Source organism: Pogona vitticeps, chromosome 12, assembly GCF_051106095.1.
Source record: "Pogona vitticeps strain Pit_001003342236 chromosome 12, PviZW2.1, whole genome shotgun sequence".
In the NCBI taxonomy this organism is placed as follows: domain Eukaryota; kingdom Metazoa; phylum Chordata; class Lepidosauria; order Squamata; family Agamidae; genus Pogona; species Pogona vitticeps.
Genome location: NC_135794.1, coordinates 3,128,949 through 3,143,992, shown reverse-complemented (window position 1 = coordinate 3,143,992; position 15,044 = coordinate 3,128,949). Strand labels below are relative to the sequence as shown.

The window sequence follows — 15,044 nt, the reverse complement described above, 5'->3', positions numbered from 1 at the left end:
GGTCAGCCCATGTGCGCTAGAGGCGGGCTGACACAGATCCCACAATGAAGTGAAAAAGAAATAAGAGGAAAGGCGTTCAGAGGCCACAAGTGACCCAGGCTGGCTAAGGTTTTGGAGAAGAGGCATCTGAAACATGTAGAGGTCTATACTAGCCTCCTTTTGAAACCCCCCTTGCCCTTTAAAAATAGATTGCTTGTGGTGTTAACACATGCTGGGGAGTCACAAGCGAACCCTTCCAAGACAGTTTATTTCCCAAGTTGTGGCACGGATCAAGGAGGGCTGAAAAAGGCAAGAGCATTTGGTAGTATCTCTTCAGCCATCAGCTTCGTGAGTGAAGCAGAAAGCTCTGCGTATGAAGCTCTGGAGGCCAGTGCTGAGTCATACAGTTTCCTGACTCAACACTCAGTGGATGGGCTCGAAGCAGCGAGGATGGAAAGTTCCAGGAAACCTTCTATCCCTTTCTATCCTTCTCAAGGTTGCCTGTCTATGTCCTAAGAACAAGTCAGAATCCACAGGACGCAAGAAAGCCCCCAAGAGTACCTTAATCCGGCTAGCTAAAGTGGAAGCACCTTGGACAGCTCCAGGGGCACAACCTGACTCTAAGCAACTGGGGAACTTAGCCAGGACTTCTTCTTTTTTTAAAACCCTCTTGTGCTACTAGGACCACCTCCTGCCAAGTCCCATCTTCTCTGAGAGAAGCCAAGGGCCCTTAGAGGGATTTACCTTTGGCCTGGAGCCCACCACCTCATCATCTCTCAGTCAGCTCCTGCATGATCAGAACTGCAAAGAGTGAGGTCTTTGGTACAAAGACTGGATTTTGGGGTGGGGGGAGGAGGTCTGGGGATGCCATCTCCAATGATACAAGTGCAACAGACTCTTCCTCAAATGCCTGCCATCCATAAAAGGGGGGTGTGTGAGCTCTGCAATGCCGCCACCCTCCTGAAAGCATCCGAACAACGGCATGCAACCTAGAAACAGGGTGGCAATACTGGCAGAGGCCATTTCAATCCAATTCCTGTCTAGACACAGCCGTTTACTAAAAATAACAGTCTCCCTCAAAGCACAAAAGGCTCTGCTCCTCTCATCCTTCGGCACAACTTTGCGGGAAAGTAGAGCACTAAAAGGATGATGTCAGTTACGCTGAAGCAGAAAGTAATTCTCCTCCAACCACAGGGTTTCCACCCTAAAGGCAAGGGAACAGACCACTGCAGTCTTTCAGCGGCTGCAGCTAACCTGACAAATCTAACAACATGAGCTGGGGGAAAAAATCAGTAAGCTAGGATTTAAGCACCACTCGACAACTGTAACAATAGAAGCTGTCATAAAGGGTAGGGGCAGATTGAACGGGCATGTGTTGGGTTAACCCTGTAGCCAGCTGCATTAGTGTCCCAGAAATACTTGCCAAGTTTAAACCGGGGGGGGGGGAGGCATTTACACTGCGTATCAGGTTTATGCTGTCAATGCTATTGCAATAAACTGCACTGTAAGTTCTACAAATCTTATATTCGGTGTGTGCCACATATCTTTGCACAGTTGATATTGCCATCTGCAAAGGACAAGTACAGGAAGCCTCGAGCAGGAGGTGGTTAAATTCCACTGCAATTGGTAAGCCCCCCTCCCCTGCCAGCCTGCTTGCCAGCTACCCACACTGACACGCACGTGGCCCGCTGCTGCAAGCCTTGCTTAAATAACCTGCAGTGAGGCATTGCTGCAACACCTAAATGCCCCTGGGAATGCACGGTAAGCACAGAAAGCGACAGTAGGATTTGCGATGGCTAAAAATAGCCTTAACTAAAGGCCACACAGCTAACATTATTAGAATAAAACTAAACCAAAAAGACAAAGAAAGGTATGCATACATTTCTTTTTCAAACTCTAGCAGCTCTTCAACAAGAGGGGGAAAAAGTGATTTTTAAAGTTGGCCTGGATTTTACGGCCAGCTTTAAAAGTAACATAACAAGGGGCAGACTGCATCATAAGAGATGAAAGACGCTCAAAGATCTGGCTATATGGAGGCTAATAACTTTTTAAAGGTCTCGGTTTATTATCTTCTGCTTTGAACCAATTCACAGACAGATGTAGATTAAAGTGGATCTGAATTAGGCTTTCCATGTAGATATGGCAAGGTCATATTTTAAAAGCAGAATGACGAATTCCCCCCCCCCTTTTGCATTTAGAAGGATAAAGGCTTAAATAAATGCTTGGTTTCATGGTTCCTCTTCTAGCCCAAATAACTAAGTATTTCTTTATCAGTCAGACAGAGATAGCCACCTATATTTAGATTTTAAATGCATATCTAAAGCAAAGCACATGAGTACTGAGAGAGAGAGAGAACCATCTGATGCTCGGCCCACCCCCGTTTCTGCTTACCGAGATATATCGTTAAAGCTGAGGAACAGACGCTGGAGGCAGGGCAACGTGTCTGCATCTTTCTGGAATAAGAGAGTGAGACGGTATCAGTTCGGCATCTGAAGGAGACCCTTCAAACACTCCACTTTTCCGGCAGATGGGAATCCTGCCGGCTGCTATTTACTGTCACCTTCCTGCAGGCCTCTCTGCTCTTGAACCAAGGACTCCATCCTGCTCTGGTGCCGGTGGGAGGATCCCAGAAGCCTGTTGGAAAAATGAGCTGTACTGCTTGCAACTGAAAGAATATTAAGCAGAAAAGGAAGGGAGAGAAAAGCAGGAGGAGGAGGAGGAAGAGGCGGTGGCGGTGACAGCAGGCGCTGGCCTCTTTTTGAGCATCAGACTTGCCGGAAGAGCGCCAAGGTGCTGCCTCAGCTTTTCGGTTCTGGCGGGGAGGGGGGTGTGCCGCAATCAAAGGGGGCATGCAAAGTAAAAGCCGGTTGTGTAGCTGTATGGTTCTCTGAAGCGTCAAAGTGCTAACTCATGCATGTAATCATCCAACCAGCAGCGTGGGCACTGCAAGTGGCCGGTTTCAAGCAACACTTCTCTGCTGCTCAGGCAGGCAGAGGAATCCTTCCGACGCCCCATCCCAAGGACAGTGCAGATACCGAACCCTCGCCGCTTCCCAAGCTTGCAGGATACCGTCTCTGGCTTTGATAATGTGGTGGGCAGGGAATGTGTCTCGGTTCATGCAATGGAAACCAACTCTGTTGGGGTGGGGGTGTTGACTGATCACCGCCTGCATGGATATCCATGGATATTCTGCATGGATATGGTGAGGCAACCTTCCTACCTAAGAAAAGTTTCTCATATGCTATGAACAAATAAGGCGACAGCAAGAGATGCAGGGGTCCCAGAGTCCCTTGTGGTGTTTAGGGAAAGGCTATGGGTCACACATCAGGGGGTAATACATAGCCCTTCTCATTAATAATAATAATAACAGCAGCAGCAGCAGCAATAACAACAACAACCTTAGAGGAGCTGGAAGGGACCTTATGGATCATTCAGTCCAGCCCCTGCCAAGGAGGCACCTGGGGGGAACCGGACCCCCAATCTCTAGCTCCACAGCCACAGACCTAAGTCACTGAGCTATACCAGAGTTCATGATAGGAAGCATAGTACTTTGAAGGACAGGACTTGTTTGCCATGCGGATTTTTTCTTAGTTTTGGCTTCCCCACACTTCTGCCAAGACTACAAAGATTCAAACCTCCTGTAACACGCGTGCCATGAATAGGATCACAATATCCTCTAACCACCAGTGTGTGCATTCGAGACAACAGAATTGTTACTTCTTTAACACTCTCTAGCTCTCATTTTACATCCATAGTCAAGACAATTTATCCGTCGGCAGATCTTTCCCATCTTCTCTATGCAAGGTGGCAGGGGGACTGTGGGAATTTCAATCCAATTCAGCCACTAAACAAACGGACTTCAAAGCAAATTCTCAGAAACAGATGGCTCAAATGGTTCACAGGACCTCCTCAGGATTCTACCATGTCGTTCAGTTGCCTCATGCCCTCGTTCCTGTCTCTTGGCAGGGCTTACCCTGCATTCCTGGCATGGGAGAAACAGCCAGGCAGTTCGGTCAGTACTCTTGATTCCCTGCAGGCTGACCGTGTCTCTCCTCTGTGACTTGCCGTCTGGAGGCAATGCAGCACATAGGCTCTGCTCCAACTTTTCAGTTACACTGAGTAGCCATCCTAGGTTGGAGCATTGAGAAAAGCCAAAGAAAGGATCTCACCAGGAAATAAACATATGGAGTTATGTTCTCCAATGGTTTGCAGCCTTTAAGGCTTCCAGATGTTTTGGACTTCAATTCCCAGAAGCTTTTAGCCAAAACGGCTGATTTTAAGGGACTGTTGTGGGCTGAAATCATCTGGAAGGCCAAGCTTAAGAGCACCACAAGTACCGTTCGCTCTGCTGCCTCAAGACCCTCCATTAGTAGGGTCCAAACTTATTTCTCAAACTGTCTTCCCACTCAAGAACCAACTTAAACTTCCACATGGAAATTAAACGGGGAAACAAGGGGGAATCCTATGCTATAAATCTTTCAACTGGCAGTACAGACTGAATGGCTGACTGAAGAGAAATCCGTGTTTTTTATCAATGGGTCTCACAGACATACCGTTGAAGTTCTGCCAAGTCAAGACCAACATAAACACACAGTTAAAGACAGCCGGGAGCATGTTGCCAAGTGTAGCACCTCGGAGCCGCTGCCAGGATCCCAGCAAGCCCCAATGCCACGGCAATGCCTGAGCACTCTGCCACTGCAGTTGGACAGACCCACCATCTACTTTCCCCACAGTGCCCCAATGAAGCATCGCTTTAGAGCATGGCGGGAAAATACAATTAAAATCTCACTACCACCAGAGCACACACTCTGTTAAGGGCCTCTTCAACCCCAGAACTGGTGCAGAAAACTTTTAGACAACGGATCCAGACAACATTAAACAAAACGATGTGAACAACATAGTCAAGAACATTGTAATCAAGATAAATGGATGTAGTCAACAATGAAACCAAAACAAGTCAGACAAAACCCCTTGGATTCTGCCACAGGACACGTTTTACAAATCCTGCTATCTCTATGCCAGACTGGAAAGGTCATGCTATCAGCGTATTATAAGATTGGAACAAAAGGCATGCATATGCATTATTAATTACCAATTACCAGCCCATCTGGTGGCAGTTTGTAAGCAGTAACAAGAATCCAGTTACAATACAGAGAGAGAGAGAGAGAGAGAGAGAGAGAGAGATGTTTTCAGAGTCTAAGGATCAAGCAAAGATAGGCAGTTATTAAATAATCTATGCTCAAAAAGAACACAATCCTCACCCATCTTCTGCCAGCACAAATGCTCTCCTGAACAGAAAGAGGATGTCCCAGTACCACAATCATGGAAAGAGAAAGACAGCACAGTGCTTGCGATCAATAACTGCTCTAGTTACGCCACACCTTATTCCGCAATTGTAGTAAATGAGGTGGTGCAATCCTGAGTGATAGTGTTGGCTGTACCACTTCAGACTCCTGAAAGGTGCTTGCCACTTTTTTACACTCCCCAACATTTTAGCAACACCATCCTGCAAGCGTTTGTTGTGATTTTTTTTTAAAAAAAGGCACCAGGACACCGACAAAGTTTCCACAACAGTTCTTTCAGTGCTGTGCTTGTCTTCTATTTATACTAAGGGGTTTACGGGGGAGTGGAGGAAGGTAGTAAGAATATTCAAAACTATTTCGAAACCCATTCTGGACACCACACTTCAAGTAGGATGCTGACAAATCGGAACAAGTTCAGAGGAGGACGGCAAGGAGGATCCGGGGGCCCGGCAACCAAGCCCTGTAAAGAAAGACTGAAAGAATTGGGCATGTTTAGCCTTGAGAAAAGAAGACAGAAGGGTGATAGGATAGCACTTTTCAAGTATTTGAAAGGGTGTCATACAGAAGAGGGGCAGGATCCGTTCTCGATCATTCCAGAGGGCAGGACACACAACAATGGGCTCAAGTTACAAGAAGCCAGATTTTGACTGAACATCAGGAAAAAACTGTTAGAGCAGTATGTCAATGGAACCAATTACCTCAGGAGGCGGTGAGTGCTCCAACACTGGAGGTATTCAAGAGAAACTTAGACAACCACCTAGCATACATCCTTTGATTTGTATTCCTGCGCTGAGCAGGGGGTTGGACTTGATGGCCTTATAGGCCCCTTCCAACTTCATTATTCCAGGATCCTATGATTTTATCAGAAAGGCTATCATTCATTCTGCCACCCAGAAGTCTCTGATCTCATGCGTTAGACCTGTCTTTCAAAGATGAAAGCAAGGGCTTAGCTTACTTCAGCCAAGACTACTGAACAGCTTGAACATCAATTTCACAGCAACCGGTGTAGCAAAAAAAGAAATATGCACAGCATACATGAGGGCTACTGCCACTGTTGGGAATACATTTTCCTTCTCACATCACATACAAGCAGCCTCTTAAGACCTGTCAAATCTGTACCTCTGATAACATTAATTTTTGCAAGGAGAGGTCATGCATCACTACAGAGGAATCTGCCCCCAGCCAACAAAAGACACTCGTAAGAGGAATCAGTAAATGGCAATCTGTCTCCTCTAAACATTTCTGGGCAGGCAGGGGGTGGTGTTACTATAAAATAATTAATCTGTAATGAAGGCTAACAAATTGCCTTAGTTGCTTGTAAGTTAGAAGAGCTTTTACTGCTTATAGCAATCATAACTGATTATAGGCCTACAGTTTCTACTTCTTTCAGACCTACATGTAAATTTGAACCTGCTTCCCCCTTTATTGCTCATCTATCCCGTATAGCTTTTCTCTCTGCCCATTCTCCTTCAATTCACCTCCTTCCTGAACACAGCCTCTCCAGATTTCAGTTTCTCCTACTCCTTCTTGTTCTAGTGCTCTCAGAGACCTCTCCACCCATAAGGGACGGGAGAGCCAAAGGCAGCCCAAAACGCTTATGCCTTCCCGGCCGCAAGAGAATAACAGCACAACAATCTCTTAGCACTTTGCTATTCTACAAAACGGCATGCTATATGCTATTGCTGGAAAATGAAAATGAGGCATGTCAAACATTGGGATGCTGCAGCAAAACCACATAAGGAATTGGAAAATTGTTTCTTTCAGTGGCAGTACGTTTGACTGGGAGTTCAGCATTCCTCTAGCAAAAGTGCTCAGTCCAATCGCTTACCACAAATCTGATCTGATTATATCGAAGGTTGAGCTCTGTCAACGAATCCAGTCCACTGAGATTTTCTACATATGTTAAACCGTTCCGGGCAAGATTCAGCACTCTGAGACCACTTAAATGATTAAGATTTTCAATGATGGCAATCTGTAAAGGAAGAACCATGATTATTTTAACTAGTCCATCGCTGTGTTCCACCAACCCCGAAGAACGGGTCCAAACACCCTGTTTCCCACAATTAAATGGTAACATCTGCAGGGTGTCAGAGTGGAGTAATTAAAGGCTTACGGTTGTGCCTCTTCTATACATCCAGAGATCAAGACCCAATGAAACAGTAGGAATGATGCCCAATTAACTGTGCATTCAGCAATTAAATCGAAGAGGAACAAAATAGTATGTGTGGTGCAGTCATTGAATTATACTAGTTCCTCTGAGATAATTAGTTACAGAAAGAAAGAAATTTGCCCCAAGAGTATGTACAAACTCTTATTTAGAGCTAAGCATCATATACACTTGGAGAACGGCAAACAAGAGGCTAAATTGTGTGGAACACCACAAATATGGCTTTTTCTTCTATGCTTGCCAACACCAGCTTTTTAAAAAGGGAGTCCCTCCATCTGAAGAACTGAAATCTAGGTTTCATGAAGAATTCATAAGGACGTTATTTATAAACTTCCTCTCTTAAGTGTTAATGGGATTCCTTTATTCATTCTTAGCCTACTTTCCTTGCTTAAATAAACTTCATGCAAACTTAAAGTGGTGGCATTAACAACAGTACAAACAAGGCATTACAAATGCAAAATTAGAGAATTACGATCTTTCACTGCACACCTTGTCCTGCCATAACACGTATCCCAAGGCACCAGACACATTGGCAGCCTCCAGATTATTGTTATTATTCATCACATTTCTAGCATGCCTTTCCACTCCTAGGCAGAGCCCAAAAGCAGCTGAATAAGTGACGGCAAGTCATTTAGTCAGTTTACATTCTCTGCAAGAAACAGGCTAAGTTCACTCTATGTTTAACTCTATAGACGTTTTGAAAAATGGGCAAACTAAAGGTGCCTTCAATTCAAGAAGTCCCACGAAAAAAGGATGGGGGAAAGCAGAGAACCACGGAGGATACTTGGAAAGTTAAAAAAACAGGGTGTTCAACAACAGAACTGCAAGAAACATTGTTTGCAGCGTACCTGGTTTCCGTGAAGGTCTAAGACATCGAGGCTTCCAAGGTTATCCAGGTCTGTTATTCTCCTTATTCTGAAACATCCAAGGGTTCCCAAAGTATTTTTATTACAAGGAAGGAATGGAGGAACCCATTAGCAGTTCTAATCTACCTATTTGTTTATTTGCTACAATATTTATGTCTGATTTTTTTCCTCTGGATGGACACAAGAAAACATATAGGCCTCTCCTTCGCCCTATTTTATCCTTACAACTAGAGACGGGGGTATTCGTGTTCAAACCGACCACTCACCCTTCCGCTGCTGCTGCTGCAGGCTCCCAGGCTCCCTCCCTATCGCTCCAGAGCTTGTGGTCAATTAGCCACTCCTGGCAGGAGGCGGGATGATAAGCCTCTCTGCCAGACTGAAGAGTAGCTCATCATACAATACACCTAGCCTGTGCCTTCCCTACATCCTCAGAGCCAGCCTGGAATGACAGGCTACCCATACACACCTCGCTCTGCTTTGTGTGCTGTGTGGCTTGCTCTTTGTTGGACTGCTGGCTACTATGAAGACAGGGACAATAAGCACCGTGTTTCAAGCATTCGCTGAGGAAATACAGTATGCACAGCTTTCATTAAGGTCTCTGGAAATATATTTGCCGCCTGATATAAAAACATGAAACAGCTCATCGGCCTTCTTTTCCTTTACCTGTTGTTCCCCAACAGAAGGACCCGGAGTGACCTCAGGGTGGAAAGGCCACTGATTTCCTCTATCTGATTATCATACAAATCTAAGAAGATAAGATGCTGCAGGTTGGAAATATTCTGGATCCGAGTAATGCAGTTATGCTGGAGGCTGAGCAAGCGCAGGTGTTCTTCGCCATCAATAATGGGGCACACAGTCAGCTTTTGCCTAGAAAACAGAAAGGGTTTAAAGAGCAGAGGGGAAAAACCCAGAGGATTACTTCCTCATTGAGGCCATGGATGACAATAGGTGGGGAGCATCAATGGGCAGGCACCCATTTCCAAGGAGAAAGTCCAGCAAGTTTACCTTGCACAAATTAACTTCAACCAAAACAATTAAGTTACTAGTAACAAAAGAAATCTCTTCCACCTATTTAGTAGCACATGGGATGCTTTTCTGGAGAACTAATGAAATTTAACAAACGGAATAATAATACAATAATAAAACACCGATCAAAGTGTTTTCTGATTCCTTTTCCAGCTTACACGTACACACACACAAAAAAAAACACCCTTATCCCATCCCATTCTTCCCACTAGTTTATCTTCTTTCTGTCTTTTTACTTAATTACCTGAAAACAAAATATTTAATAATCCCACCGAGGCCTAGGTTCTACTCTTCTTAACAGCTCTTTACATGAAGAGATGCTTCTTCTCTTTTTCAAAACTTTGTTGAAATTTAATTCTAAGTTTTTGTCCTTACTGTATTTTAATTATGTTTCCTCTTCTTCATTGCTACGATCAAAGAAATCTTAACAGTTGCCCAGGAAACCTTACTGATCATGTTCCACATTTTGACTGCTGTCTAAGGCTCCAATCCTACACAGCGTGTAATCAAGGAGTAAGTGCCGCTGTACTCTGAGATGCTAACTTCTTCTTTGGAATGTACCAGATTGATCCTAAGGGTTAACTACATAAGGACTATTTATCTCAAACATACACTAGAAAAATGTCACATGCACCGGCTGCCCTTACCTTTCCAAGGTCAACCGGTCCGAGTGCTGCGTTTTCTCATCCATAGCACGATGCACCAGGGGAAAAGAGGTGTTCCCATAACTGATACTATCTAATGGAAAGAAACCATATATTTTTAAGCATTTAACTTCAAAAAATGTCAGAAAAATGTTTCAGAAATCACAGCCTCTTTAGTGTTGGTTAATGCAAGACTGAAGTACCACAGTTCCTCCACAGGTGTCCTCCTTGCACACATTTTCTGGGAGGGGCCAACCATGGGACTGCATTGGAAAGGTGCCCCAGAAGGATTCAGCATTGCTGTGATTCTATTTGCAGCCTGTGTTTGAAACCACTGTTAGTGCTAACACAGGGGCAGTAGTCTGATTTGAGAATTCAGACCAGATACAACATGAGTCACATTCAAGCCCATAGTCCCTCCCTCCCTCCGCAGATCATTTTCTGCCATGTAAATGCAGGAAATTAATAATAATGAAGACTCAGTGATAAGGTGACCTCTTGGTGCAAGGGTTAAACTGCAGTACTGCAGTAAAGATTCTGTCCATGATCGGAGTTCAGTCCCGGAGTCAAGTAGCTGGGTCAAGGTTTACTCAACCTTCCAAGGTCGGTGAACTGAGTACCCACCTCACTGAGGGAGCAATGTGTAACCTGCACAATTAAGTTGTAAACTTCCCAGAGAGAACTTTACGCACTATGGGGTAGTATATACTGTAAGCTTTGCTTTGCTTTTGATAGGGCAACAGAGTACTAATCTCATATAGGTAAGATTTTTTTTAATTAATAATTCAGAAGACAATTGGGGGAGAGGAAAGAATGCAGAGAAGGGATGTTTCCCCAGTCCTGAATACGTTCCCTTTCTGCTTGTACTCTTAATATGAGTCAAGCTTTATATCAAGGGTTCTCAATGCAGGATATGAAATAAAAAGGTGTGTGAAGAGGATAACAAACAAATTCAGGTACCAAGTTCTCATTTCTATTGGAATTCCTGCTTTACTGGACTTCTGGTGAATATTGGCTCACTGAGCTTTCCTCCACCTCCAAAGGTTCTATAAAAGTTCTAACTAAAATTGTAAAGTTCAAGTAGAACTGTGGTGGAAAAAAAAGGCAGTTCGGGGACAAGGTGAGCCCAACAGCAAGCTACCTCAGTCAAACTGAAGGACTCAGACCAGTCTTTCCCTCTGCTACAGCCTAGCGGGATTCAATGGGGCATTGGAAAGAAAAGTTCAGGTCAGTTACCTGGGATATTTCCACCAACACTTTGACAGCCCTGTTGAATTCTGTACTTTGCAGGGGTAGGGAAAGAGCAGTCCCCAAATGCTGAGAGAGAGCCTGCCCCATATTTTATCTCCAGACTAGGCACATCTGCAAAATTATTTGTTACAGGAACGTACAGTTTTTTACTGCGCGATAAAGGACTCAACCTTCCATCTGCCATGGGAAGAACAAAACAAAGGATTAGGATGCATTTACATTTTATGCATTTGCATTAGATTTCTAACACTATTTTTAAGACTAGTTTAATCTGTGCTCTTGCATACAGCCTGATCAACAACAAAGCAATAAAGCATGCATAAAGAAATTATGCTACCTGCTCTTTTTTATGGCTAGCACACATAATTTGCTAAATATGAGTCTGTAAACCAACATTACCTAGCTTTCCTGAATAGCTCTTTTCGTGATCATGCTGCAAGAATCTGTTATGATGATACGGCTGCTCTTTGTGCAATCTGAACTCAAGCTGGAACAGAAAACATTACAGCTGCATGAAGTGTACAGAATTTTGGAATGCTATTACTATTAATAGCATGGAATGATTGCTTTCCTTACTCCATTTTCTTGTTCTTGCACTGCTGTAGAATATTTTGAGATTGTTTATGTCAATATTTTAATTAAAAAGAATTAGGAAAAAGAATGCAGGAATAGGAGACAGGGAATTTAACAAACACGATAAAAGAAGTACAGTATAGAAGATTACATCCCTTGCAGTAAACACTTCTAAGAACTAAAAACATACTTTTGGTTACTCATTCCATATGAAAAATATCTATTGCCAGAGGAAATGCACTGTGGTCATAGATATTCATTATGTGCTGTTAACGATGAATCCATGTCCCACTTGAAATGTACCAGGGGGCCACATTCCCCCCCTGTTGAGAGTGGCTATGTAAACAGCAGCAGCCAAACCTCTGAAGAAGTGGTTGGCAGGGTAGAGGAGCACCATGTAGCTTGAAGAGAGTGTTCCCCTCTATTTTTCCACCATAACATAGGTTAGAAATTCATATACAAGTATGTACCTAATCCAGAACTGCAACCGCATAAAAGTTGCCACCTACACATTCTAAGTGATTCCAAGACTGCACATTCTCCCCTCTAACGAGGAGGTGGCAGATAGCAACCAGCAAAAATTAAGATGCTGTAACTGATTTGCAAAATATCAACTGAAGGGCCTTATATACAAAAAATAAACATTTTTACTAGTAATCTCAATGCGAATAGCTTTCTTCGTTTCAGCAAAAAGTGAATGCACATAGTAGAATACATTGTGCACGACAGTAAGCATGGAAACAATCATGATGAGGATTAACAGGTGGAGAAAAAAACAAAAGCAGAGTTTCATAAGAAGCACAACATAAACACAAGTTGTCACAAAACTTTAAATAAACAAATGGAAACAAAACACTGAACCCAGAACAAGCTGATTCTCTATATTTCAATAATAAAAATCAATGCCTCACAGGTTTGGTTCTTTCAGCAGCTGAAGTGGTTTGGAGAACTAGCTGAAGCCCATAATTGTTAGCCTGCAAATTGAAAACTCATTTTAGTATGTTCTATGAAAAGCAGACATTTGAAACACAATGTAAAGACAGTAAGGCAAACATATCTTACAGACAAAACAATTTAAACGCCAATATTGATAAAATAAATGTTTGAAACACATAAAGATACAGTATCTGTTTACTGTAAATATTCAGTTTGGGGACTTAGTATTTTTTATGACTGGCCCCTAAGAATTGCTATTATGAGTTATCAACTTGCCTTCTACTTAGGATGACCCCATGAATGATGATGTGCAAAATCTCCTGTCCTCAACCACCCAAGCCTCTGGCTCCATAGCAAAATACCTAACCACAGGTGGTTAGTACTCTGGGCAACTCTAAAATGCATGCCATGACCTTGCCACCATATACATAAAACATGCAACCCGTTCTTTTAAACGACAGAAGCACAGAAAATGCCTGTTTGTTTGCGACACACAAGGTCAACCCAGCCCCGAAGGAGCTTGAGGTAGACCCATGAAAAAGACACTCCTTTCCAACTGGACCTAATTATATGTCTGAATACCCTCAGATTGTTGTCTGTTATAGAGATACTTGGGAGTACGGCTGTAAAACAGACACCAAAATGAGAATATTCAGACATATAATTAGCCAGTTGAAAAGGAGCGTGCTTTGCATGGGTCTCACTCAGGCTCCTTCGAGGTTGGGGTTGCTTTGCCTGTCAGAAACAAATAAGCATTTTTACACCAAAGTGTTGCAATGCGTTAGGCAGGTATACCCGTTGGCCGCCTGAGTGGAGTTTTTAAATGGATTGTTGTCCCTTATTGCTTCGGATGTGTGGGTTTTTTTTTTTTTTTGTCTTGCTTCTGTTTCCTTTAACAGGGCATTTATTTGATCGTTTTAGCATTTATATACTCACCACTGTTAGCTTTAATGTTGCCTTTTAACGATGAAAGCCACTGAAGGGTCCTTTTTAAGGGGCAAAATACAATGGATGTACGGAGGAGATAGATTCTGCACCCACCTATTCCGAGGAAATTATTTGGCTGGGTGTTTAGCATCCATATCTTGCAAACGGGATTCCCTGCCCTTCCTCCCATGCAAAAAAAAAAAAAACCACACACACACACACACACACACACACACACGAGGGAGGGAGGGAGAGAGATCCATCCATGCCACCTCCCTGCCCCTCACAAGGTGTAAAATAAAAGCCAATGACTTCCTAAAAGGCTTCCTAAACCTCTCCAAAAAGCAGGGCGGAAAGAAAGGGGGGGGGAAGCTAATATCTGATTTTTTTTCCTGTTTATTTTCCCTATTTATTTTCTATTCTATTTTTGTACTGTATTTATTGTAGTACGATGTATGTAATATTTTGTATCCTTTTATTGTTTATATTATATTGGAAGCCGCCTAGAGTGGTCTTATGGGCCAGATGGGCGGGGTACCAATCAAATAAATCAAAAGGGAGAAGGTTCAATAGCATTTAAATGGCATTCAAGGCGGGGGGGGGGGGAAAACACAGAAACGAAGCCCTCAGCGCCTGGGGAAAGAGGGGGAAAAAAGGCACGGGACCCCGATTTCTGAGGTAAAAACAGGGCTTAAAAGGAGGAGGAGGAGCTGCTATTCCATTTATTTTATATTTCAATATTTTATATTTTATTGTTTTATTTATTTTTTTATTTATTTAGGGCCGGCTCCTAGGCAACAAAGGCAAAACACCGCCATAGGGATCCATAAAGGCGGCTTTTCTCCACAGAGGCAGAGAGAGAGGGAGGGCAACGAGGCGGGCCGGCCTCCCTCCCTCCCGAGGGACCCGCTCCGGGGCCTGGCTTACCGACACGGCGTGGCCGGGCCTGGTCCCGGCGGCGGGCCGGCATTTGCTGGGCACCATGGCAACGCCGACCCGGCGGCGGCTCCTCGGCGGCGGCGGCGGCGGCAAGGCAGCGGGAAGGAGCTCCGCCCCTTTTTTCTTCCCCGCCCCTCAGGCCGGAAGCCGCGGCGTTAGTCACCATGGCAACACCCTCTCTTCTCTTCCGCCGGCCTCGGAGCCCGCCCGCATTCCTTTTTATTTTCCCCCTCAGCTGGAGAAAAAGACGTCGGGAGAGTGGGCGTGGCCAAGAGGCGGCGGCGACGCGGCCCGCGCGCCTCCTTCTCCTCTCCCAAAGGGCAAGAGAACCGAACGGTATCTATAAACACTTCAGGTTCCCCATCGAACGCGAGGGCGTCGCCCGCGAGAGAAGTGGAAAACGCGAGACTATAAAGGTGGAGGCTAGAGCGGC

The 15,044-nt window shown here is 44.2% G+C and overlaps 1 protein-coding gene across 1 annotated transcript in view; it reads right to left on the bottom strand.

Annotated features, from left to right (window-relative positions):
• LRRC49 (leucine rich repeat containing 49) overlaps nucleotides 1–14,839 on the bottom strand; it is a 33,401-nt gene extending 18,562 nt beyond the window's left edge. Inside the window, exons 1-9 of the mRNA XM_020784867.3 lie at nucleotides 14,600–14,839; nucleotides 12,721–12,783; nucleotides 11,636–11,723; nucleotides 11,222–11,413; nucleotides 9,989–10,079; nucleotides 8,979–9,182; nucleotides 8,298–8,364; nucleotides 7,111–7,254; nucleotides 2,371–2,432 (exon numbers count right to left, since the gene is read on the bottom strand). Coding sequence (XP_020640526.3) covers nucleotides 2,371–2,432; nucleotides 7,111–7,254; nucleotides 8,298–8,364; nucleotides 8,979–9,182; nucleotides 9,989–10,079; nucleotides 11,222–11,413; nucleotides 11,636–11,723; nucleotides 12,721–12,783; nucleotides 14,600–14,656 — 968 coding nt within the window. The 5' untranslated portion in view covers nucleotides 14,657–14,839. The remainder of the gene's footprint in view (nucleotides 1–2,370; nucleotides 2,433–7,110; nucleotides 7,255–8,297; nucleotides 8,365–8,978; nucleotides 9,183–9,988; nucleotides 10,080–11,221; nucleotides 11,414–11,635; nucleotides 11,724–12,720; nucleotides 12,784–14,599) is intronic.
• Nucleotides 14,840–15,044: the final 205 nt, after the last annotated feature.